We start from the raw sequence: 27,548 nt of genomic DNA, 5'->3' as shown, positions 1-27,548 counted from the left end.
CGTGTCGGTGTCATTCAGTTGTCTTGGGCATGTACAGCATAGCCTCAAGAATAAGAACAGCTGGGTAAGAGCAATTGCCTGGGTGATTTTCCTGTTTTTGAAACGGAAAAAAATGCTGAAGAATAAAAGCAGCCAGGAATCTCTGAGCAGCCTTGGCAAAATGTAATCCATGGGAAGCAGATTAGTGACCAAGATTAGCATTAGCTTGTCTGAGATTACTGATAATTAGACTCCTAGAGAGAGCATCTCTATCTCCTAATGAACTGCCCAATCTATTTATCTCTATAGTTACGATTTAGACTTTAAAGTATATTGATATAATCTACATGTCAGTCATTAATTCTCTTTGTGACATTAGGCTATAAATATGTTCTGTTTAGAAATGAATTGGCTTTTGGCATTTCATCACAGAATCCTGGTTGAAAATCTTCAAACTTCAAACATCTTCAAACAATTGTCGTCCTTCATAAATCTGCTTTAGCTGTTTCAAGCTAACAATTCATTGTTAAAATGCAGCCCAGTGGTGGTACACAGATGCTATGCAATGCATTGCGAAGAACAAACAAGACTTGCAAACAGCCCTTAGTAATGCTAACGCTATGCACTGCTGGCATTCCATTAGCGGGGATGTCCTGGAGAGAGGCAAAGGAGAGACAGAAATTAGTGGTGCGTGGGGCCGTGCGCTGGACAAACACCTCCCACCGGCCCTTCAACCCCTGTGACGTGGTCACACCTGGTGGCCTGCTCTCGGAGGCCTCGTCTTTGGCTACTGTCTGAAAGGAGACAGAGCCTCTGTTGGACCAGACCCCGCGACAATTTGACCCCTGACCCCAACCCCCACTACCCCACTCTTTCTTGCACAGTCAGCTCACACAATCTGGTCCCCCCCCTTTTTCTGCATGGGGCACACATTACATCATCCCACCATGCCATTCAGCAGTGACAAGGGGATGAAAAGGGGGTGCAGAGGGATGAGCGGCGGGGGCAGGGGAAGGGGGGTGTAGGGGGTACAAGTGATTTGGAACTCCAGGTTTCCATGGAGAGGCAACATTCCAAAGATCAGCTGGTGGAAGGAGCCACGATCAAGCCAAGCTGGAGGGGAAAGCCCGGGAACCTCTGTTTGTTTATAATGGCACTATAATGTACACACAAAATCACGCTCAGTCCAAAACATGTAAAAATTCGGGAAAGATGACTGTTTTTATCACCTGTGGAAGAATGTGATGCAGTGACATTGGAAATACTATGGGGGAAAAATCTGCAATGAGTCAGATAAACTTTACTTACAAATAACGCTTTATATCCTTGCTAGGCTAAAAGAAAATTAATTTTAAAGCGCAGGTTTGCCTGACTTCAAAGTACACAGCATTTCACTCTTGATAGAAGAGAACAGTACCACCCAGTGGAAGTAATAGGAATCTTCTCTCTCAGTTATCCATAGGCTTCTTAAGGTTAAAGATGAGAAAACCTAAAGCTCTACTAGACATTTTTCCATTGACAAAAATGAATACACTGCTTGCACAGTCACTTCTGCGTCTATGAAAGATGTAACGACATAACGTCACAGTTCTGAACTTTGTGTTCAAGATAAACCTGCCTAAAACAGTTTGTCTTGAGACTAATCTAGACATATTGCAGATACTGTATAATGGAGTGATTGGAAATAACTGAGTGGAGACACTGCCTTTTGCTTACAGTACATTTAATGGATAAGATTGCAGTCAATGATACAAAACCATCGTGACAAATGAGAAATTTTTATTTTTTATTTTATTTAAAATACCGTTTTCTCGTTTACAAGCATAAATAATTTTTCACCCCAGATACCAAACATAAATACTTTTCATAAACCACTTTGATTGATCGCTTTGTGCTGTATGAAATAACTGACACCTGGCCTAACTGTCACCTTATAATCGCTGTAGTAAAAATGTTACCATGCTCTAAATTCAAGGGTCTCCTGCCCAACTCCAGGTTGGGTTAGTGTTGTGCATGACGTGGCGACCGCTAGGAGCAGCAGTGTGGAAAACCAGCGCTCAGGTCCAGACTGCTGCCTCTAAGCTACAATCAACAATCTTCTGAATTAGTCTGGAAGCATGTCTTTTGTGATGTATAAAATGGATCTGTAAAAAACGTGAGTAGTAAAAATGACAAGTGTCATAAAAAAATCGTTTTTTTTTCTCCCTCTCTCTCTCTCTCTCTGTGTCTCGCTGTTTTATGCCGTCTGATGAAAAACAGAGCGCTGAAATATAGATTTTTAAGATGTGCAGAGCAGACTTGGTTCACCTCCCGCAAAATAAATATTTCATATCTTTAGCAGCTACATTTCCAGTTCAGCAATAACCGTGTGTAGTTGGATAACAATGTGGAATTAAACCGGGAAAATATAATATACATAAATAACACTGAAAATACCACGAGAAAAAAATGAGGAGACAATAGCATTACCTTGACAGTACATAAAAAAATGATTAAAATCATCCGTTAACAAAAAGAAAAATGGCAGTAGAAAAATCAAAATCAAAATGAGAATTACACATTCACAATGCACCAGCTATTAAAAGGTAAAACAACAAAAAAAGTTTAAGAAACAAAAACTGATATGATGCTTATTTTGTTTTTCATTTTGCCTCCTACAAGGAAACAAAAAAGAAAATATCATACTTTAAAAAAAATCATCTAAAAAATGATGTGATTTGCACTGAATGTCTTTTCGTTTGGGTGCTGTGAGGTAACTCTGAGTTCTCCCTCCATCTTACTTTTTGACAGTCTACTGAAAGAACTTGAGGCCAGCGACTAGGAAGAACTTCTCCAAGAAGATCTCGGAGTCCAGCACGGCGATGTGTGCCGCTCGGCCAATCAGTGAGTTGGCGGTGTTGGGCAGTGCGTGGATGACGTCGTAGCGCACCAGGTTACACTCTTTGTTCTGAAGCACAGGCAGCAGCAGGTTCTCAATCATCTCGGCATAAACCGGACCTGGGGGGGAGGGTGACAGTAACATAGGCAACCACAATGGAGTGACAGAGCCTAGTACACAAATACATAAACATAGATCTGGCTAGCTAAGGACAGACAGTAACAGTTCATTGTAATCCAGTGCACTGGAATGCTAGAACTGGAGTTCTGCAGTGATATAGTATAAGGTGGAGCTAAGACAGAGGGGCGTGGATTGTAATGAAACCATCCAAGCTTCTCCTTAGCAACCACAGACGGAAATCAAAAAAAGAATGCAGGTAAATAATAGCAACTGTGGTCAACTGTTGTAAAGGCAAAGGTAAACTTGAGGCCAGTGATATATGAAAAATATGCCACCACTATGGGTGCCTGTAGCAATTGTATATTTCCCATATCACTATTAGTACCATTGCTTCATAGCATTACTATTCCATCCCAATGGTAATAACTATGCCAAGTTTGATTAATGCCATTAACAGTCCCTGATAAATAAACAACCCTCTGATAAGTACATAGAACCCAGGCTGGCTCCCACTCCCAGATCAATTGCAAATACACATCTCATTCATGGCAGACATGACAGACAAACGCTAAAGAGAACATGTGTAGTCAGTGTGCTAGTCTAGAGAAGTGTGTGTGCTAGAGCAGGAGGCCCAGCAGTCGTCTGTGTCTGTGTCTGTGTCTGTGTCTGTGTCTGTGTCTGTGTCTGTGTCTGTGTCTGTGTCTGTGTCTGTGTCTGTGTCTGTGTCTGTGTCTGTGTCTGTGTCTGTGTCTGTGTCTGTGTCTGTGTCTGTGTCTGTGTCTGTGTCTGTGTCTGTGTCTGTGTCTGTGTCTGTGTCTGTGTCTGTGTCTGTGTCTGTGTGCGTGTGCTAAAGCGCGAGACGCAGCAGTCATCTGTGTGTGTGTCCAGCCTCACCTGTCTGCTTGTCCTTTAAGGCGGTTTTGCACATCTCGATGCGAGCGGAGTGATAGGGCACATAGCGGTCCTGCAGAGAGCCCACCAGCACCACATTCCTGAAGTACTGGAGCCCTGAGAGGGGCAGATAAGATAAGAGATGTCGTCCTTCAGCCTCATCAGTCATGCAGCAAGATTATCTTATCAGCCAGTCAGGAGGGAAATACTTGAGTCAAGTGCATTTATATCAAGTGGCCATTACAAAACAGCACTACTGAACATGTTGCATTAGCCTTCCAGCACATAATAGCACAACTTTGCAAAAAAAAGGCATCACAGTCTTCAATGACATCCTCATTATCATAAGCACTCCTGTTCCAATCGTGAGTGACGGGGCCCAGAGGCTCACCTGCTTTCTTGCTGAGCTTGTACAGGAACGTCTGCCGAGGGTCTGAGTGATCGCGGCAGGTCAGCTGGAGCAGGGAGCCCGACTTCTTCCACTTCTGCATGAACCAAAGCCCTGGTACAGAGAGCACACTCATCAACAGGAGCAGAGGACAAACATGAATACAAAATCAAATAAACAGTCAACTGATGTTCAGACTATGCTTTATTATCACTACTTAAACACAGGTAAAACACATGTCCACGCCCTTGAATACATTCCTCTACCTACTGATCGTGCGCTGTGACTTCATCTCAGTGGGCCTTGCTCACATGATGTCTTGTGTTGTGTGACTCACCTGTGTTGACCAGGGCGGAGCTGTTGTAGAGGGTGCCCAGGTGAGGCCCTGACAGAGACAGGAAGGTGTGCAGCCTGCTCAGGTAGCATTTAAACCTGGGCCTCGTCAGCACGGAGCGCACAATCAGATTCCCCAAGGAGTGGCCAACGAAACTGAGGACGGGATGGGGAGAGAGAGAAAGAGAAAGAGAGAGTCAAAATTAAATCAGACAATTTGCTTTGGAAACTTTCAGATGTAATGTTAATCCAACCAGCATAGACACTAAAGCAAAATAAATAAATAAATAATAACAATAACATTTTACCTGATTTTTGACACAGCTAGATTATAGATCTGAATATACTGAACAATTTCATCCAACAACCGGTCAGTCATTGATTCAAAATCAGCAAAGGTGTCATTCTGTAGAGAGGAAAAAAAAAATGCAAGGATTAACAAATGAAGACAGTATTTGTGAGCCGAAAAATGCTATTCATTAACACCCCTCTCTTCTAAGGAGCACCTATCTCCACGTGTTGGAGGCGTTTACCTGATTCCGTTCAGACATGAGGAACTCTATATGAGAGCCAGGTAGTCCCAGCTCCAGGTAGGTTTTCACCAGCCGCAGGTCAGCACTGTTTCCTGTAGTGCAGAGGTAGAGAACAGAGATTATTGCACACTGCCAGCTAATGACCCAAACTCTTGTCCTTCTGTAACCACACACAGATGAAATGCTAAAAAAAACAAAACAAGAAGCAGGTGTAGCTTTACATTTTTAATCACAGTACTTGCAATGCAAAAACTGTATTGAACTCCACACAAATTGTATTCTTTCTGCACTCAATCCAACTTGAACAATGAACAGATTGGTTAGACATTCATTTTGCCGACAAATTTCGGTTAGAAGGTTAGTTTTCCGATCCGATCAGTTAACAGAAAGGAGGTGGGGCTTTCCCCTAAAAATGGTACTCCTGCTAATAGAAAAACAATATTGTTTTTTTTTACAATATCCCTGCCTGTCGGCCCCGTCTCTACCTATGGAATAAGTATGTGGCGACTCACATGCTTGATGCACTGTGCACTCTGTGCACTCTCTATCTATGGGGCGAGAGTTTGTGTGTGTGTGCGTGTGTGTGTGTGTGTGTGTGTGTGTGTGTGTGACCTGGGTGCTCACCATCTAGGCCGTGAACGCACACCACCAGATGGACGCCCTCGTCGGTGCTGTCGTCCTCCTCCAGGCTGAAGTAGGCCGTGGTGGAGGCCAGCTCCGCCACCTCACTGTACAGGAAGCCAGGCAACTTCAGCAGCTTCAGCTCCTCTTTGGCCTGCACAAACCTGCAAAGACACACACACACACACACACACGCACGCACGCACGCACGCACGCACGCACGCACGCACGCACGCACGCACGCACGCACGCACGCACGCACGAGACATCACTCAGGGATCAACATTGAGGGCATTGATTCTCTAAGCACGCACAGTTAGCAAGAAGGAAAATAAAGCAATCACAAAAGTGTGTAGCCTTTGACACGGACGACATGAGAAGACGACTATATTCAGTTCGATTTCATAAGCCTCTACATTGATTTAGAAGTTGTACACTTCATTCACCCTCTAACACAGGTTTAACCCCTAGAGCTTGCGACATCGGTTTTGTCCAGCCCCATCCTTGTCTGGGGGCGTAAACACAGAGAGAGATGGACTAAGAGCGCTGGAGACTTACGGCTTCATGTGTGCTTCTGGGACGTTCTCGTACCAGCGCATGCTCGTGGCGCCGGGGGCTATTACTCCGGGTTGGCAGCAGGGGCCCGGCTGGCGCACAGAGCCGCCCGTCTCCAGCAGGTTCTCCAATCCCACCTGATCGTAGAGCAGGCTCAGCCCCTCAGCCCCGCCCTCCCTCTCCGCCTCCACGCCGTTAACGTAGGTCTGGCCGTCCGTCTCCTCGTAGTAACCGTTCTGAATACTCTCGTGCTCCGGCTGCTCCTCCTCCTCCTCCTCGTCACCCTCGTCTTCATCGTTGGCAGCAGCGGCGGCGCCGCCCGCAGCGCTCGGTGGGTCGGTCGCAGTGGCGCCGGCTCCGACGCCCAGCGTGACGGCGGCCGACTCCACGGGGCTGATCTCGGACACGTCGGTGCTGGAACGCGAGCCGAAGTAGTTCTCCACCAGGCCGCGCTTCACCAGGTCCGTGCTGCTGGTGCCCGAGGCGCTGGACTGGCCTCCCCCGGCCACCGCAGCTGCCGCCGCTGGCTCCCCCACCACAGCATCACCCCCGACAGGGGCGCCCGGCGGTGGGGGGTCCAGGAACACCGTCTGGTCTCCTGGGCTGGCCGCAGGGAGCAGGGGGGGTTCTGCGGTGGCGTCTGCTGTGCTAGCGGGGCACAGGGGGTTGTTAGCGTGGGCGCTGGCCGGCTCCCAGGGATCCATGTCGGTTGAGAACACCAGGCTCTGCTCCTGCACCAGCACGCTTGACTTCCTGCCGCCGCCAGCCGGCTGCTCGCTCTCGGTCTCCTCGTCAGACGGGAGCGAGGTGATGGACGTGAGGGAGGACTGGACGCCGCTGACGCCGCTCGTGGTCTCCGGGCAGGGGCCTCCCCCTTCGAGCAGCGCGAGGCTCTTGGAGCCCAGGAGCGTCTGGAGGGGCCTGACGGTGGAGACTGGCCTGGCGGGCTTTTCCGCCTGCTGGGGGACCCAGACGGGCTCCACGGCGCTGGCGTCGGCGCTCGGCTGAGGCCCTGGGGCCAACTGGGTGGCAGAGCTGGGCTCACTCTCTATGCCCGAGTCCGAGAGGCGTGACGAGGCCGAGGGAGGCCCATCGGGCAGCTGGATGCAGTCGCTCTTGACACCCTGCGCTGTATCTCCCTGTGCTGGGACACCCACTGCTTGTATCCCCTCCACCCCTCCGCCCCCTTGCGAGAGATTGATCTCAGGCAGCTCCCCAGCCTTAGAGGCCCCCCCCAGCCAGCCTGGTGTGAGCACAGTGACCTTCTCCCCCTGGTAGGGGTCCTTGTCACTGGGCTTCACATCGATGTGCCGGAGCCCTCCAGCGGGGCCCCCCTGCTGCGGCGGCTCCACCCTTGGCGCAACTCTGCTCTCAGGGCCTACGGCTCCAGGGCCTGCCTGGGGCCTGCCATGTGCGCCGGGCCGGAGCAGGTTGGTGAAATCGTCCTTTTGGCAGCTGGTATCCGTTTGGCATTCGCCCTCCCCTAAGGGGTCGGGCAGCGTGGGGGCGTGTTTGGCCCCTAGACTGGCACTGTTCCTACCATCTCCCGGGAGGGGGAGACCCTCTCTCTCCTCCCCCCATCCTCCGGCCTCCGCCGCCTCCCTGGGCTTGGCCAGCGGCTCGGAGGATTGGGGCAGCTTCAGGTGCTTGTAGCCGGTGAGGATGACCAAGTCCTTGGAGGTCTGCCGCACCAGCTTCTTGGCGTTTTCAGTCTTGGTGTTCTTCTTCATCTTGATGGACTTGGCTTTGGACTTGAGCGGCTGCTGGTCGGCAGCAGTCTCGGGCCAGGTGGTTGCTAGGGTGGTGTGCCGGGGCTCCGGGGTCGGGCTGAGGAGGCTGGCGCCACTGGCACTGATGTCCCTGGAGCTGGACCGGTCTGACCGGCCCGACACAGACCCTCTGCGAGCGTTGGGCATCCCAAGCCACGGCCCATCGCGATCTGAAGAGACAATTAGGCAGGTTAAGTGTGCGAACAGAAAGCATGGAAGCTTGTTTTCTTACAATTAATTAGTGAAAATGCAATGTAAAAATATAATAAATAGTTCTAGTTCTATTTCTATATTTTAACTGCACTTAAATAGAAAAACCTGAATTCCCATAAAGATGGTTATTTGCTGGGCTTATTAATCATTTAAAGCAATCAGCAGATTTAGAAATCTTGAAATAATATTGGCTTTGAAAATTCAGTGTCAATCACTGCAGTAGTTAGTCAGGTGGCGAGACTGACCCTCAGTGACTGAGTCGAGGTAGCGGTCCTCAAAGATGATTGGCAGCGAGTTGACATCCCCGTCCAGGTCGGCACACTCGACGGCCATTGGCGGCAGAGACAGGAAGTAGGAGGAGCTTTTGATGGCTGTAGTCATCTGTTGGTGGCTGTAAGCGCTGATAGCAGAGCGAGAACGAGAACGAGACAGAACGCGGAACACTTCAGTGAGTTCACGAGCACACAGCATCATTTGAACACTGACTGTCTCAGTTCTGCCTACTGTGGCTAAAAGAGTTATAGGATTCTTCATCTGAACTGCGATGGATGAGATAATGAAAGACACTCACTGGAGCTCCTGGTAGGCAAGTGCTGTTTGACGCGGGTGTTCCAGGCAAAAGAAAGCCTCTGCAAATCTTCGGACCTGCACAGGCGAAATATAAATACGTTTATTTTTTTTAGAATGGAATCATTACACATGCCTCTATATGTCCAAGTGAGTGAACTATTGATTTTCTGTAGGCGTGAGTTACACTGCAAGTGCCTAATTCAAATAATTCACATCTGCAAACAGTTCCAGTGTCGATGCAAATTCACAAACCTCCCTCACGTACATCACACAGGTCTCACAGAATGACCCCACGGGGTGTGGAGTGTGAGAGAACAATTATACCTGGAGCATTCCTGCCAACTGGTCATTCAACTCCGGCACATACCATCATATTAGCAGGCACTGCGTTGCGTGCACATCTTTCCTCCCAGCTGTCCAAGGAAACAGACTAATTTAAATCTTCATGTAGGCCTATTAGCAGCACATCTGCCCCCACCCCCACATTCCCATCTGCTCACCTCACACCCATTAGCAGAGATTGGGTTACAGTTATGGGTGTGACTGATTAGACTGACACCAAGATCCATTTCCTTCCACCAGGAGGGCTACGCACAGCTTGCCACCTCTCTGATAGCAGATTTACTGCAGGGTGGAATAGTGAACTCCTGCAGCTCAGCTGCTCGATCTGAACACCAACACTACCTGTGTTCAGTGAAAGGCATGCATATGCCTGCTAGATTAGAAATCATTAACCTCCATATATGGCAAGCCAGCACCAATTCACACATTCCTCCACATTACATCCCATAATGATCCACACCGGCACATCACTGGAGGAGGCAGGGGGGTGGTGCTGCTGCAGGTGTGAGTGATTAGCTTCACATTGGGATCATGCTCATTTGAAAGCACAGCCTCACACACACACACACTTCACACGCTTTTTCACGACCGTGAGCACTCAGATCAAGTATAAAACTGCACTGTACTCGTCTTTCAGTAAAAGGAGACACCTTGTACATTTCAGTTTGAACAGTTAGGACACCTTGAGGAGTTTTTGGTGAATAAGTATTTAAAAAATTCTAGACCAAAATAATAGAAAAGTGTCTGTGCCTCACCCTTAGCATGTGGTGGTCCAAGGCCAGCAGGGCGGCGATGCTCTCGTGCAGGGACACCACCTCCAGGAACTGGCCCCACAGCGCCATGAGCAGGGAGCACAGCTGGGCCAGGTTCATGTTCACCAGCTCTGCCAGCTCGTCAGGACTCTCTGCTTTCTTCTCGAACACACACACACACACACACACACACAAACACACACACGAGAGCACAGCATCGCGCAATTATTCACAGGGCAAGAGGCCGGTGAAAAAACAGACACTGGGAGTCTTTTTTTTCAGCCACCAGGGGGCACCGACACACAATGATCCTCCGGAACCAGAAGGCCCTGGGTGTTGCGACAGAACGGAGACAAGTGAGATAAGATAAGTGTTTGAAGGAAATTTGTGGATTTTTGAACACGATATTACGATGGTGATCACTCTGTGAAAAGGGCTAACACCGGCTAACTATTGAATAATAACTAACCCAATGATCCTAATCCACACACATGCCCACATACAGACCTGCCGTCTAATAAAACACAGACATTATGAAGCACTGTAGATAACTTGAAACGGGCTAAATAAAGTCAGTGTGTGCTACCCGTGTTGCTGGGAGACATCTACCAGCGTTTCATCCTGGCTGACAGCCAGAGCGTAAAAACACTGTGAGCAGCTCTGATGACCTCGAGGCTCAAACCTGTACATCTATCTGGGCTCAGACAGCCACTCGGCCCCCAGGAGCTGTTGTGTCATGGCCCACCACAAGCGTTCGTGTCACGCAAAAGAGATTAGCACAGTTGGCTATGCTCCCCGCTAGCTGAGGGCTGAGCTGCAGCCTCAGCAAAGTTACGTCACGGACGGCTTGCTTTGCATCCCAGTGACTTCAAGACGGGAGTCAGAGAGAGGTGGGGTGGGGGGGGGGGGATGCATAATAAATGGGATAAATATTTCAGAGCTTCTCAATTTTTGATAAATACTCCCACTGACGTAAAGGAGAAGAGAGGCAAATAAATTATTCCTCTGCTTTAACAGAAATGAGAACAGAGCTAGGCATGCCAAGGCAGACTTCACACTCTCAAACACACGAGTGACTGATGTTCTCACTAGATGAACAAATCGCACGGCATTATCAGTGTGATATTACCATCAGGCTGACATGTAAGTCTGAATTGCTTGTAAGTGTTTATGTTTAACATGTTCTGAATGGAAAAAACATAGGGTACATACCTTCACTTGGTCACAAAGCTCAGCGAGACGGGCCTCCACGTCAAGTTTCTCTGGGAGGGGGGGTGCAAAGAAAAGAAAGGCCATGATTCATCTCACACAGAAAACATGAACGTCTGATTAGTCTGCAAGTGTGGCTGAGGGAACAAATGGCACCACTAGAAGGTCAGCAGACATTAGACTGAGACCCCAGGAGGCTAAAGGGATACCAGAGCTGAGAGAGAGAGAGAGAGAGAGAGAGAGACAGAGAGAGAGAGAGAGAGAGAGAGAGAGAGAGAGAGAGATGGATGGATGGATGGATGGATAGATAGATAATCAAAGAAGGGAAGAGGAAGGAAGAGAGAATGAAGAAAATACCAGCTAAAGAGAGGAGGAAAAGTCAAGAGCAGAGAGAAAGAGAAAAAGTGTATGTGAGAGAGAGAGAGAGAGAGAGAGACAAAGACATGAAGAGTTAGCCCAATACCCTAGAAATACTAGATAAGGAAGAACAAGAAAAAAAAGACCAAAGATCTCAAGTATTCCAACGGCAAGAAATACTCATTGCAGAGAGAAGCGCCTGAAGAGGCGGATCAGGAGGAGGAGAGGAGAGGAGAGAGGACGGAGGGGAAGGATAATGAAAGGCGGAGGAAGGCGAGTTGTCTAGGGAGGGACGCTTTCATAAAGGGGGGAAACATACCTATGGTGACGTGCCTTTGGCCTCGGGGGTAAGGTCTTCTGAGAACTCTTTCATAAAGGACCTGCATGCTGGGCTTGGCTAGTGGTGGGGATTGCACATGGAGGCACATTTTCAACTTTCCGCTCGCTTCAGATGCTGCTCACTGCTCTGTACGAGCCATTTACAGTTAAAGTGGGTTAATAAGAGGAAGGGCTGACCCAAGCAGGCCAGTGCAGGAGGAGGAGGAGAGCGGTTAGTGTCTTTGGGTTGATGTTTCACTACAGGATAGAGACTGGGGCTTAGGAAGCTAATCTGCAGTTGGAAAGGTGGGGTTTTAGTGAAATCAATCACACACACACACACACACACACACACAATCACACACACACACACACACACACACACACACACACACACACACACACACACACACACACAATCATACACACATAATTAAGGTGCAAAGTCTGCGGGAAATTTGCACAATTCACACACACCCACAGACAAGTACACATACACACAAAGAAACACAAGCACATAGCTGGATGGGTCATTCTGGTTAGGGTGAGTTATGAGAACCTGCTCTGAGTTAGTTACTGCCCAGCTAACCAATCTTAGTCGTGGCCAAAGAAAGAGGTCGGGTGTGAGAGTTGGGATTAATTAAATGGTTAGTAAGTAAATGGTAAGACAAACACATTTTGTTTTTGTTACACACAAGATGGATAACAAATCACAACAAACATCTTAAAACACAACCATCCAACATACAAATAAAATTGACTAGCAAGGCGAAGCTGAAGGTCAAAACAATAAATCATAAAAACACTGAATGACAAAGTGGTGCTGAAAACATTTACATTTTACATTTTCATTTACATAACTCAGGCTGGAGGTGGCGTTGGACAGCCCATATTACAGGTCAATTCCCAGGCTGCAACATTTTACATCCACTGACCTTCAAACTGATTTGGACAAAGCATCAACGACAGCGCTAAGTGTGAACGACATCATAAACATCAGACACTGGCTGCTCATATCCAGACAGCCAGAGCTAAGAGGAGGAGGAAGAGGAGAGCTCTGGGAACTGTACCTAGCTCCATGTGATGGGAGGAGGGCAGGTCCTTGGTGACGGTGGTGAAGTAGCCGAAGATGCCCTGGTAGGCCAGCAGCAGGCTGGCACACAGGCTCTGGTGCAGGTTGAAGGCATGCTGCAGGCAGTGGTCAGCCACCAGGAACGTCTTCCCCTGAAGGAGTCAGAATGACAACAACAACAACACACTTAAAAGGTGGAGTCCACGATTCTGGTGAAAAGTGATTATTGAGCTCAACAGCCGATTAAATTGCACCCCTCTTTTTTGTGCTCCTGAAGCAACGACCTGGTTGGCTGAAATAATGGATGGCTCGGTCAGAGCCACTTTTTGATCGTTTCCCCATTTACAGAGCCAGAACCGTACAAACACATATTGGACAGCTATAGAACTGTGAGGAACAATTTGCTGAATTTGACAAAAGGTGTAATGGATCGGCACTTTTAAGAGAACTGAATACGTGTTTGACTTTTGGTCTCCCTATCTGTCTTTAGCATTTCGGTCCCCTCAGACTGTACTCTGGAGTTGTAGCAAGTAGGAGCACACTGAAAGTAAACCAAAATTAATAAAAAAAGTTAAATAAACGAAATGTTCTTTCCATTCCAACTCCACCAGAGCCTTCAACTGTCTGCCGCTGTAAGAGCTGACTGGATTAGGTACGCTGTTGAACCGAGACCCAGGCTGCCATGGAGCTGTGAGATGTGCGGCTCAAGACTTCAGCCGGAGGGGAAATCCAAGTCTCTACTGCTGTGTGGTCCATACTAAAGACCAGCTCAATGGTGAGGCAAAGCTACAAAGGGAATATATAGCATTTTTTTTTGTCTGCAGCGGTTATGAAACCTAGCTAGGCTGGCCTGAGTGCATTCTGGGTCTTGAGGTGTCTGCGGAGGATGTGGGCAGCTACTGCACTAAGAGGAGGGTTTTGCTCTCGAATCCTCCGGTCCGCCCGTCCACAGCATCAGAACGAGTGGCGCTTCTCGCCACTGCTGCAATGTTACATCATCTGTGATCCAATCAAACAAGGCCACGGACTAACAAAGACTCCAAAATAACATTACGCTGGCCTTTCCAGATGAATGGTTTGAACTCAGACACTCAGTGATGATACTGATATCTCGACACTCTGAGAATGTTCTGGTGTCTAAAACAGGTCGTCACTACTACAAAAGTCCTTCTACTTATCCTTTCCTAATTAAAACATTTTCAAATACTACCAAAGATAATAAGGCAAGCAGAAAATCCCATTATTCCCTAGTAAACCTGCGCATTTATCCTCCTCAGTGTCGTCTGTAAATTACCTCAATGATGTCAGCATGCAAAAGGTCTTGATTAGTATGACAAACTTCCCATACTATAAGGGTTAAGTAATTAGGTACGATTCCAAATGCTACATGGCTCAGGGCGGTCAGCTCATTGCTAAGGGCAGGTCAGTCTCCTGTTGGGGTGATTATACAATGCTTACATCTGGGGATAGCTGCTTGACATAGCTGCTGCCAAACACCACATTCTCTAGAGGCGGGATGAGGGAGTCTTTGCTCTGCGCAGGGGCGTTTCGGTTCAGCCACGTACTCTTCACATGGCGGGGGAAGCTACACACACACACACACACACACACACACACACACACACACACACACACAGAAAATACAAAAAGACAGACAGCTCAGCACAACAGACCCAAAGGCAAAGGGTAGTAAACTGGCAATATCTGTAGTAGCAGGCAAATAACAGTAAATGATAAAATAGCATAGTTATGCATTCTCAGACAGAATTCAAGAATAATTTCCCACAACGCTGACCAAAACAAGTCGGAGAGTTTAAGAAAACAGCCCGAGTCTTTCAAAGGGAAATACTTGCTGACTGCAACAAACTTGCATGTAGTCAAACAAATGAAAACAATTCCCTTTCAGGCACGATACCAAAAATGGGCCTTTATTTCTCCCCAGCGCCTCTTCCCAGATTCTGCTGCTAAAGATCCATGGTCAACACAACGATCCATCTTTAAAGCCTCGCTACTTTCCTACAGTCCTGTCCTAAAATGATTTCCCAGCATCTGGTCCTTCGCTGACCTGATGAGGGGTTGGTGTAGGGCTACCAGGGAGGCGTGGACCAGCACGGAGATGACGGACAGGTGGAAGTAGTCGAACATGACGTTGATATGCTGATGGATGCCTCGCTGGAGGCTAAAGTGCAAGCGCAGCGTCCGGCTGCTGATGCTCTGCAGGGTGCTGGGGTCCTCAGGCCTGGGGGACGGGACAGGGGACAGGGGACACACAGGGGACACACAGGGGACACACAGGGGACACACAGGGGACACACAGGGGACACACAGGGGACATTAGCCACACACCTCAAGGACACGCTTGTTTATCAGATGTCCTCTCTAATTTCAGCAGTCTATCAAACAGCCTGAAGGTTTACTACGAACGCAAAGAACAGGGATGTAAACTAAGATGGTGGAAAGCAACACATGGGTGAGAGAAAGACATCCTTCTCAACCGAATAGATCAATCAATAGTCACCCACACATCCAGCAATATACACCCAGCTACTATCTTTGCTCAACATTACTTGCACCACACTTATAGAACAGAGAAAAAATAGAAAAAGGAGCCATGTGTCAGAACCCTGGGATACATACGAGTAGTCGCCGTCAGTGAAGAACAGGTCCAGAGCGAGCTGGAAGTCCATCTCATTTAGAGATTCCTCCACCTGGTGGTTAGGGAAAAGACAGACACTCAAACACAGCGAAAGAGCACACAGGGGTCTGACCGGGGATTTCTGACCACCTACCGCTACTAATTCACTACCAAAACTAGAAAAAGCACTGAGGAAGTTTTTGACCTCTGTAACAAGAGCAAAACATATAATAATTTACCTTCTTCTCGTCTAGAAGCATCATGACTTTGAAAATAAGCACGTCGTTGACGATTATCTCCTCGTTCTTGTAGAGGATCTGGAAGGTCTTGCTGCAGATGACGTCATCTTGAACACTGGCAGGGAAGGCCAAGTCTGACCCTGGGGAGGGAGAAAAGTTCACCGTTCAAACACAGAGCCCTGTTGAAACACCCTCCACTCCAGTCCACTGCACCCGCCAAGTTCTGTCCGCAAATCTGTCTTCCACAGGGTGAGAACAACCAAGCCTAAGGGACCTCCTACGTAATATGAACATTAACTGGTAAATGAATCTCTGGGTTAGTGACACTTTCCCCGCGGAATGGATGAAGACAATATATTACAGGTGTAACAAGAAGCAGCCACTTCAAGGTGCAGTCCGTGATTTGGTTTCGGTGTCGTGAAAGGTTTTACATATTTGAGCTCAACAGCCAAACAAATGACACCCCTCCCTTCTGTGCTCCTGAAGTATTGTGGTGATCGGCTTGTTTATGGCTCGGTCGGAGACACTATGTTTATTTCCCATTTACAGAACAAGAACTGTGTATGAACACTGGAGGTTTTATTTTTGAGCGAATAATGAGAGGATCGTGAGGCGCAATTAGCAACCCCTTTCAATCATAACCACAAAAAAACATTTCCAATGCGAGTTCAACTAACTGATTTTGTTGCTGCACTCCCAGTACCTCACAAACTGTGGGTGAACTAAATTAAGACACAAATAAATACAACATTAAGATCAATCACATTTCCTCCCAGGCTACATTCAATTACCCTTCGGCACTTAAAGCAATTCAGGCAAAGAAACACAGCATGTCTGAAAACCTCATGAGAACAGTTTCACAGTCTGAAATATCTGTTTGATGTGAGATATCTTTGATGTGATGACATGTGTGATAAGCTTTCATAACTAGAGGGGTGTGATTGTTACCAGTGTACTTTTCATACTGCAGAATCAGCCGCTTTCTCCAAGTTTTCTTTCCCAGTGTTCCAAAGATATAGTCTCAGGTATGTAATTAGATCCTTTCACATGGCAGCACAGCTGCTGTTCCCATTCTGCCATTCGGCTTCAGATTAGCGGGCAACAGTTTAGAACTCATACATACTGCAAATACTAGCAACTTTGAAATTGTTGGAACCTTTTAGCTTGTAAAGATAACAGCATCCGTTTTTTAAGGTTTCTTTATCTATAGACAAAAGCATTCTTGAAAATCATCTGAAAGGTATCGACCTTTCATTCGCTCTGAGCCTTGATCAAAAGGATAAGGAACAGATTGTTATGCAATATGCATATTTGTTTTCAAAACATGTGCGCATCACCTCTGTTCATCAAGAAGCGCGTTTTAATCTGAATTTTAATTGTTTTGCCTCTTGCAAGGGCATCATTGGGGGTTGTGAATGCACAGGTCTACTGCAAGTGTATGACAATATTCTTCTTGGCTGTTTCACATCTCTGCCAGTTAATAACAGGAATTAATTCAGGAGCATGATCTTGGCTCGACACATCTTGGTGCAGTGGTCAGAAAGCTTCTGGTTTCTATTCCAACAGAACCAATTCCAATAACATCACAGTTAGCTGACAAAAATTCACAAAATTCATATTGCATGAGCTTTGCAATGAAAGAGTAATTTGTAAGAAACAGTGGATGTAAGTGTAAATGTAAACGTAATTATTCTACAACCTCAGCCGTTTACAAGCTTGATGATGCCTTTGATCAATACCCCTGTATTTCACTCGTGCAAACTGTGGTCTGAGCGCTGGCAAACCGCAGGGCCTGTGATCCAGGTGCGGTGCCGTTAAGTGCGCGGCACCGTTCTCTTCAGCCATTAGCCTGGCATTCTGCTATCCGCCGCCGCGGCCGAGCTGAGCCCAGAACAAAAGGGCACTCTGTGCGATGAGTGCCAACTGAAAGCCAGCGCTTGGGCTAACACAATGAATGTCAATACTGATGCATTGAGCGTCTTCGGCGCTGGCGAGGCGGTTTCACAACCTCCACGGGCAGAGGCCGCTTTCGTAATCCGCCCCCCCCCCCCCCCCCCTGGGCGCCGATCCGGACGCATCAGCACTTCACCATCAATCAAGACTCATCATGCTATATAGGCCTTTAAAAGCCACAAACCCTCAGTGGTGCTTTACTCCCTCCATCCCCTTAATGCACATAAACCATCTCAGCGACGGTCTGTGTAAACATGGCTGATACCCTAGCCTGGAGGTCCTAGTAGGCATCCTTCTACTGTTACACTTGGTGAGGGACCGCAGCCAAAACCTTGGGGGCAGCATGCCTGAAAACAGGAGGTGAGGAGAGCGAGTGAATCATTTCAGAGTTCAACAGACGCGACGTGTTTGTGGAACACTCCGGGCAACAGAAAAACTAAATAAATAAATAAAATAAACCAACAGGCCGTGCCTGTGACTCAGAGAAAATATCAAATTGCTCAGAGCAAACATGAGGGGAGAAACAAGTTCAAGCGAGACTGTAACAGGACAGTGCACAGGCTTGCTGTGGCCTCAAACGGCGGTGTACGTACGCAAGTACGCAGCAGGGAACGCTGAGCACCCTGCCCTTTGAGACCTTTTGCGAGGAGCACTGATTGTGGATTTGAGTTTATCAGTGGTTTACAGACAGGGGAATGCACTGCACCGGCATAATCTGACTGTTAGTCTGGCAGTCAGGCAGTCGGTTACAACTGCATTAGCCAACATGAGAGCACACATGCAGGGAGGGACAAATGTCAGTGTTCACGTGCACACACTGGCAGACAGTCAATAACAGGCTAAGCTACTGTTCCACCAGGCAACCTCTACTCAGTGCGCATTTCTAAAGCTATTAAAACAAGTTCAAAGCATTCAAAAAGGACACATAATCTAATTCCTTTAATGCTTTGTAATCCCTCCAAACATTACATTTAACTTATTACCACGCAAAAACACCCACGCACCTCCAGCTGAGCTACCCCCCCTCCACAAAGAGAGGTTTAAAAAGACAAAAAGGAAACTGTAGACTCATTCAACTGTCCATATGGTGGGCATGCAAACACAGTTTGCATCCCCGCAGAGGACACCCTAAGGAGAAGTGACCGCATCGAGGGCAGCCGAGACCTTCTGGAATGTTCCGCTGCCCACCTTTCTCCCTTGCCTCACGTGGTATGGCCAGGTGTGCCTGTTCACCACATGCCCACCTTCGGCCAGGCAAGCAGATGGTGAACACACAGTGTGCACTCACGCAGGCAATGTTTTGTTTGCCAACAATCTACATGAAAGAGAGAATAACGATTTTACGAGCCATCTGCCCTGGGGCACTACAAATCACAGGCTCCACTGACAAACTGACAGACATCCAACAGTATTGCATTTCATCAAGCCAACTGCTATTAAACAATGAGCGGCAGTGTGTCAGACTGAGCGAGGGCTATGCATCCGTATATACCAACACATTAACATGGAGTCTCTCTTCAGATTTTTCTTGTTTTGATCTGCTGCATCCAGAGATGTGAAGGGGCGAATGTTGTGCTCTTAGATGAAAGCAATCATCATTAAAGCGGTTCAGAGAGATGAACTACTCCAAACACTGAGCAGAAGAGAACTCGGCTGGATATAAACCCACCGCCGTCTACCTACTCGTCCACGCATCCTGTGCACAGACACGACTCAACCAAATCTAATACTCAACCAAATCTACTAACGCTTGAGAGATGCAAGACTGATCTCTCAGTTGGTCCATGCAAAAATTATAATCAGAGTTCACTTAAGCATAACGGCAGAATTTCAGATGCATGTCCTTGATTTGATCAAAAGGATACAATGATGCACTGACCAAGGTGTGCACATGAGCAAATCCCAGGCGGTGCCAAATCAACATCTAAACGCCTGAGCTGACCGATTGATTATGCGTCAAGTTTAACGATTGATTCAGGTCATTCATTTACCTTACTGGAGAAGAATTTACTCAGTGTCAAAGAAGGTTTCCGGGTCTTAAATGCCTCTAATGACCCTTGACTGAAAGCACGCTCCTGTAAGTACTAAGCAGGCCCACGTTTCACCTGATCAAACAAAACCTATTTTGGATCGATACTGAAATTCTGACTGATACTGCTGCCAGCCTGGGTGTGCCGACACCAAGTTTATACCTTTGGCATCACACGATCAAACTGTTTGTGTTCCGTTAGTGTTTGTTACCATCTGTGGTCAGGAAATATGTAGGTGACACTAAGATACCATGCATGTACTGTTTGACCTAGCATTGCACACATACAGTAACCTACAGCAACATGAAACAGATTAAGCATTTTGACAGATTGTGTGGTAAATGGGGTGTAAAGCAGTAGCATGTTACTGATAATAACCGAGCCTAGCCTTTTCTGGGCGTTACAGAATTTCAATGATAATGATAGTGAGTCATGATTGCAAAATAATGGCACCACAGACTTCACCATGACATTCCTGCCGTCTGAGGTGTTCCAGGCAATCAATGTCAATTTATGAACATCATAAGGCTGCACAAATACTGTAGTTTCTCAATAGCTGTGCATATAATATTAGCAGCTTGCACAATGTGGACACCGACCATTTTTCAACAAGGCAAAATGAGGTTAAGGTTGTATGAAACGTTTTTGGCCTCAGACCACTTTTTCAGAACCCAAACATAGCACCATCTGAACTCAATAGCCTCAATATAAAAACGCACACAACAGTTTTCAAGCAAAATATACTCTTGCCGCATGTAGAACACCTCCACCCCCTCCTTGGAACACGCAGCTTAAATCCCGAGGCTCGTGGCATTTGGTGAAAGCTTTGGCGCGGCAGCTGGTGGTGACTGTGGGATGCTCTGGGCATCCTGCTGGACACACTGACCTGAGGGATGAAGCAGACTGGCCTCCACTCGGTGAGGGACCCGCGGTGGCACTTTCATACTGGCGCGGAGCTGGTAGAATCTGTTGGCATTAAACAAATAATAATAAAAATGCAGCCAAATGACACCTGCACACTTGAATCTGGGGCAGAAATAAACTGGGCCATACGTGTGCAAAGCACAAACTTTTGAGACACACATTTGTTTTTGAAGCTATGTATTGCTTGCTTTTTCTACACCTTCCAAATTCGATTGACCTCCTAAACAACTCTGGCCTACACAACAACACATGCACATATGATCATTGTCTCTTATTTTTTCATATACCGATGGAGGACATACTCTCATACTGAAAACAGCCAGACCATTGGAAGAAGAGGAAACAGGCAGAACATTAGACATCCCATTACTGGGACAAGTGAGACAGCGACCAGATTCAGTTCTTGAATCTCAGTGAAAGTCTGGGTTTACAGTTACATAGGAAAAAGTCAGGTGGAAGGGAGATGACAGAGAGCAGGAAGGTGTGTGTGTGTGTGTGTGTGTGTGTGTGTTCCGAGACAGAGAGAAAGAGAGAGAGAGAGAGAGAGAGTGAGTGTGTAGTAAAAGGAGAACAAATTGAGCAGGTCACAGGACACAAAAGCACAGCAGTCGAAACTCGAGCACTCATGAATGAGTGATGAGCCGTTACGTTCTCCTCAAATTTACAGTCTGCCCGAAACACAGACCCAGACACTCTAACACACACACACACACACACACACACACACACACACACACACACACACACACACACACACACACACACACACACACACACACTGTGATCACCTAAACAGCCAAGTCTCGACAGGCCATACGAAGCGAAGCTGTGAAAATGCTCTGATACAACACAAGCCCTACCCCTTCCTCTATAAAACGGCCCCTCACAACACCCTACCCCACGCCTGTTGTGTTAAAAATTGGCTGATGTCAGGTAGAGACCCTGGAGAGAACCCACAAGCTCCCATTGTTTACTTCCTGAGAGGGCCAAGGGTTTCAAATAGCAGGGAAAAAGTGTCGCCTTCAAAAATAGAAAACAAGTGTTCTCTTAAGTGGGTGGATGTTAGTGGGGGCAGGCAGGAGGGGGATTATTATTTGATCAAACGAGCACTGCTACGCGCATTAAAAGGGCAGTGAGAGCAGCAGCACACAATGCACCAGGTCTCCAGAACAGGAAGCTAAGGCCAGCTGTTCCCAGGGAAACTCAAATATGTGGGGAGCTGCTTGTTTCCTGAGCAGCAGCTGAGCAAACCTGGCAGCATCCCCCCGCCCCCCACCCTACCGGAGTGACGAAGAAAGACCCCACTGTGACCTCAGCGCCGCCAGAGATGCTAGTATGTGAGTGCTGCTGCCATGGGAACTATGACATTTCAGGAGATGAGGAGAAAAGAAAGAGAAAAAATAAAAACACTATCCTCTGATGTGCTGCATTTCGCAGGGATTGCCATCTGAAACAGAGTTCTTTGTGATGGGCTTCACACATGAACCAAACAGGAAGGAAGCGATGTTATCCACTTCGCACTAGGACACCATGCACAGGGCATCTGGAATGTAATGTAAACCACTGACTACACCCTGTTTGGTGTTACTCCAGCAATGGGATTTGAAAGGAGACACCGCTCCGTGTTTCGGTAGATGGACAGGCATCTGTATTTAGCCAAACAATAGCCACAACAAACAGGCCAGATTTCGGTGGAAACAGGCCGCGCAGTGCCAAAATCACCTGATATGTAGCCTTGCCTGTTTTTCAACCCTGGCTTTGTTCAGTTTATGCACGCCCCCTCATATCAGACGGCATGCAGGTATGCAAGCTATCCTGACTGTGAGTGAGGGTGTGGCGTGGAGTCTGAACACTGGCTGCAGCCCAGTAAGTGGAGCTAACAAAGTGGAGGTAAAGCAATCTGATTGGGACATTGCTCCGCCAGAGGCAGGAGGTGGCAGGCATCTCTAATATCCCTGGGGGGCCGCATCCGCTGCATTTCCTCCCCACAAATGGAATCAATACCCCCCAACTCACTCAGAACAGCCCTCGATCTCTCCAGATGGTTGGGAGGGGGTGTATGACAGTAATTACATGGGAGCATCAAACTGTAAATTCCATCAGAGCACCAATCTGATGTTCTCGCTAGAGCCATTCCACAAATGACATGCATTAAAGCCCCGTGGAAACATAAAGAGATGATGTGTGGCTCTTTGCAATTTTGAGCATGTCCGTTCGCACCGACACACTTTTATATTACTATTATATTAGGCTATAACGATTATGGTCAGGGTGTTTATCAATTATCAAACAAATGATACAAAAATATATGTCTGGCCTGTCCACAGAAATACTTCTACAAAGACGCCATCCAAGAATGGAGCATCTCTTTATGGAGAGCAGTCTGTTTGAGAAGCACAGCCAGATTATTGAATTATCCAGGATAAGTATGTCCTCAAAATGGATTCTTTTTGCAGCAATGGAGAAGCAATCCCTGTGTGACCTACCTGTAATACTTCCAAAAAGATGCTGCTTTAAAAGCGCTTATACAGAACAAGGTTGTTCTGAATGTTAGCGAGCTTGTCTCAGTTTGCCACTCTGGCTATAAATCTAGAGAAAAGAAAAACAACTTCGCCCTTAGCAAGCAACAATATCAAAAAATATTTAGATACGCGCCTTAGGCCTAACTGTCATCTTTGCTATAAACATTTGGACCTCCTCCCCTCGAGTAGAATAAGTCACTAATTCAGTGTTAAGAGTCAGACGATTTTATGGCCTGAGGCAATTCACAACAGCGATGACTGACGATTACTTCAGATGGAGGCCAAAAAAAATAAGAGTGAAGTTACACACATCCCAATATGTGTCAACAGAAGGAAAACCACAAAGCAGGCTTAAACCACAGCTGACTGCAGTCTTGCTCACATCCTGGAGCTGTGCTGACATGACCTGACTGATCTCTCTGGTCTTAGCTAATGGCTCACCTAGCGTTGCTCATTTAGCGCACAAGCTCTACGGAAACACACCCATGAGACTAGAGCGTAGGAAACAAAAGACCCTGTCTGGCCCCTTGAGAGAAAAACGCTCTCACATAAACAATCTCTCCGTTCAGAGAAACCCGGACACAAGACTGCCAGGTTCCTCTTCTGAGAACGGCCTCTTCTATCGCGCCGGCGCAAGTAACCTGACCTCTGCGGCTCAACCAGAAAGGGGGGACACAGCCATTTCTCTTCGAGGGATGTGCCACCTCTGCACGTTGTTGGCGGGGAGCTGTGGCATTCTCGCATGCTGCCTTCGCGAGCTCCGCGACATGAAATTATAGTCCTCAGCTTTTAACAGCTCACCGCTTCATTCCCAAGTACTTAGGAGCAGATGGGTGCGCAACAAAAAAGGAAGACTGTTCTTGAGAAGAAAGGGTTCACTGCTCGTGTAGCCAGGCACTTCTCCATTTCAGTTCTCCCTCTGGCGTGTGCTGACTCAGACGCAAAAAAAGCTTCCCTGAGACAGTACTGGATGGGACACACACAGTGATTTAGACGGGGGGGGGGGCGCAAAACATAATAGTGACAGCACTGAAGTGCTGGACCTGTTCACTCAGTGCCCCATACACGCATGTGACCCCAAGGGTCAGAGGTCAAGCCACACACCACAGAGTGGTCAAGGGCCTACACGGGACCAGGGAGTGCCACACTAAGCTTAATGTGTGAGCATCTCAAATCAGCAAAACATTCAGTCCAAAGGAACCCTGCATGAGGACACATTTTCCTTAAAAGTAGGAAAAAAAAACAAAAAAAAAAACAACACAGTTCTTTCCAGAACCTGACACAGTGAATTAAGAGATAGAGCAAAAAATAATAAAAGGTAAAAGCGATAGACAGATAATAGATGGATAATATATAATAAATAGACAACCACAGCTGAGAAGAAGCAGGACGACTGTGAACCTGACTGACAGCCCTGAGATTGGGCAAGGCAAGGATGTGCTCTCTACTCACCCTCTCTGGAACAGATCCACATTGTAGAACTTGTGGAGCTCCACAGAGAACTCTATTGTGGCCTGGACCTCGCTCATGTTGGAGAGGGGCTGCAGGCGGCGGCGGTGGTAGTGGTGGTGGTGGTGGAGGTGGGCTAAAGCTCACATCATTTGTGACAAGACTGCAGAGGGAGGGAGATTCAAAGGCGTCAGTGACAAGCATGTGACCCATGGCATTCAGACAACAAACGACGAAAGTGGCAAGCAAATGCGTTACTGCAAGCTGCTCACACACACAGACACACGTTCCCACTCTCTATGAATTGACATACATTCAAACACCACAAAAGCCGATTTCTACCTAAAGGATGAACAAGTGTAGCATTTTCTAAGCACTGCTCTAGAGGCTAAATAAGTCTGGTGTATAACCTAAACATAGTGAGTGGGAGAGAGTGGGAAAGAGGGCAAAGCAATGAATCACTACTCCAAAATAGCACTGAAACACTATATCCACAGCTGGACAATATTAGAAATACACACAGCAGGGAGTATTTTAACTCAATTGACTAAGCATTACCCCTCGTTATTAGACTTTTTGGCAAAAACATTCCCATCCTATCAGACAATATAGAGTACCACAGGAAAGCTAATGTCACGAAGCTTGTCCATGCCCCTGGTCATGTAAAACACTTGAATGTGTGGAAATGTAACTGTATAGAAACCCATAGGCCTATTGTTATTCCTTAATAGTGACTGTGGAGCAGGGAGCAGGAAGTGGAGCAGGAAGGTCTATGTTCATACAACAGTGCACCACACTTGATCTGTGGCTAGCAGATTACATAGGCAAACAAACTGGACACCCGTTATGTCCTTTGACTGCATGCCCTGGCTCAATTTACATAAACACACAGCACATAATCCTCACCGTAAACATTTTCAAAACAACAGAGGAATGCAGTGGCTTACAGTCTGATGCAAATCTATGTACCAACAAAGGAATTAGCAGGTATGAGTGTATATTTAGCTTTGTACCTGATATGGATATCAGGAAGAAATAAGCTTCAAAATAACACAGCTGCTTGCAACTTTGGTGTACAGTGCCACATTTCTGCATCCCCACAGGTGATGAATTTGAATTATTTTATGGATTTGAATTAATGTCATAAGAACCATATCAGAATGACCAAAAGATCAGCGTGATTTTATATGGTGCAGCACCGGGTGGCCTTTTCTTCACCTTTATTATATAATCTTGTTTATCGTCATGCATCAACTGAATCTTAATCCATTTATCAACCCTCTGTAAATCAAAAGGCGCATCTCCAGATCTGCTGTAGTCGTGAGCTTTGACCCAATTCCGTAAGGTAGCTGACAAACCATTACTTTGCTCTCAAGGAAGGTAAACACGGTCTTGATGTTTATGACTCACAGAGTATACATTTAAATTTGCTGACGGGAAACAGAGCAAAATAACAGTTGCAATTGCTTCATATCAATCGGCAGACGTCACTCACCGCGTTTCCAGATAGCAGCTTACTTTTCTTTTGTAAAAACATTCTAAGCAGCTGGAATGCCCTGCGTTGACCACTAAAATGAGAAATGAGAACGATAGGTCATTCTAATGAATAATAGGTTCGTACACTACATTGACTCAAGGAAAGGCAAAAGAGTGTGGTAACGCACAACGCCTCGATCACCACGTTATCCTACCTAGGGTACTCTATATTGATATGAATCCTAATGCTAGAAATTAGACATGTTGAAATCAACGTTGAAAAACGACATCCGACACAACCCGCAGCTGGCCAGCTAACTGGCTATAACGATAGATAACTAAAGTTAGGTTGTTTTGGGTTTGGATATTTTTGGGGGTTAATACTAGCTAAACAGTTGGGCGGTTAAGTAATGTTAAACGAGCAAAGGTGAACAGTCCCAACTTGGTGGTGCTAACGTTATGTTATCTACTTCAGAGGAGAATAACTGACAAGCTATTTGGGCGCACCTAAATTGTTTGTAGCCAGCTAATAACATTGTCTATACTTGCAAGCCACCCTACAGCCTAGCTATCGCTAAGTTAGTTAACGTTTAACATCTAATAGTAATTGTATTACATCAATCAACTTATATCCCAAGACTGGTAAAGTGACAGACATGGATGGATAAACGTTAGTTGAGATACCAGACTTGCAACTCAGATCTAATAACTTATGTAGCAAGCAACGCTAGCTTACTACCTCTCCTAGCTAGCACCGTCAAGCGAGATCATAACAGTTGGCTATTGAATCTAGCCTGTTAGCTAGTTAAGGCATCAATTTGCGTTAGCACTAGCTAACTAATATCAATGAACAAGTGTTGGCTTACATTAGCTGGCAAGCTAACTAGCCTAGTAACGTATGTAGCTTGCTGGCTAACAAAACCATGAGCTAATGTTACTCTTGTGCACTAAACATTCCGAAAGTATGCTGTGTCTGACTGGCTAACGCGTTAAACAGCACTAAGTAAGACCAATCTATGGAAATAAACCATAAATGCCACTACCTCTTCAAAGAACCCGCGTGAAGGGAAAGGCCAAGGCACCAGGCTTGATTTATGAGGATGAATTGCTCAATATCCTTCACAAACGGCGTTTCTTTTCACCGCATACCGCGGTAGCAACCTGGCTAATAGCACAGTTTTGAGAATTCCAAGTGCTAAATTTCGCTAAGGACAATCACGCACATATAAATGTCAGTCTACCCGACAATATTAAAAGAGACCTCCAGACAAAACTATTCTGATACATGATCAGTCTCGGTTTCGCATCCCAAATGCCTTTCTCAAATGGTCTGCCACAGATTTTTTTTCTGTCAGACCCATGGCGTGCCAGAAACAGCAGCGACATTAGTAGGAGGAGTCCAGCATCTTCATTGGGCATG

At 46.7% G+C, this 27,548-nt stretch overlaps 1 protein-coding gene across 3 annotated transcripts; it reads right to left on the bottom strand.

Moving 5' to 3' along the window:
* Window positions 1-1,741: 1,741 nt before the first annotated feature.
* Window positions 1,742-27,548, bottom strand: fam135a (family with sequence similarity 135 member A). Of its 3 annotated transcripts, XM_012817069.3 has the most exons (22): window positions 27,172-27,548; window positions 26,148-26,220; window positions 24,656-24,815; window positions 20,644-20,723; window positions 15,775-15,914; window positions 15,538-15,608; window positions 14,966-15,139; window positions 14,359-14,485; window positions 12,899-13,052; window positions 11,830-11,907; window positions 11,157-11,206; window positions 9,948-10,103; window positions 8,852-8,925; window positions 8,526-8,680; window positions 6,302-8,237; window positions 5,747-5,907; window positions 5,123-5,214; window positions 4,898-4,995; window positions 4,594-4,745; window positions 4,260-4,370; window positions 3,872-3,985; window positions 1,742-2,976 (listed from the first exon to the last, which is right to left on the bottom strand). In XM_012817069.3, the coding sequence occupies exons 3-22, from the start codon at window positions 24,730-24,732 to the stop codon at window positions 2,771-2,773; spliced, it is 4,206 nt and encodes a 1,401-aa protein (XP_012672523.2). In that variant the 5' UTR covers window positions 24,733-24,815; window positions 26,148-26,220; window positions 27,172-27,548; the 3' UTR covers window positions 1,742-2,770. The 3 variants fall into 3 exon arrangements, with proteins under 3 accessions (XP_012672523.2, XP_031434569.1, XP_031434568.1); XM_031578709.2 differs by lacking the exon at window positions 11,830-11,907; XM_031578708.2 differs by lacking the exon at window positions 26,148-26,220.

Source organism: Clupea harengus, chromosome 13, assembly GCF_900700415.2.
Source record: "Clupea harengus chromosome 13, Ch_v2.0.2, whole genome shotgun sequence".
Classification (NCBI taxonomy): Eukaryota; Metazoa; Chordata; class Actinopteri; order Clupeiformes; family Clupeidae; genus Clupea; species Clupea harengus.
Note: the sequence above shows the minus strand (reverse complement) of the source record. Positions and strands in the feature narration are given on the sequence as shown.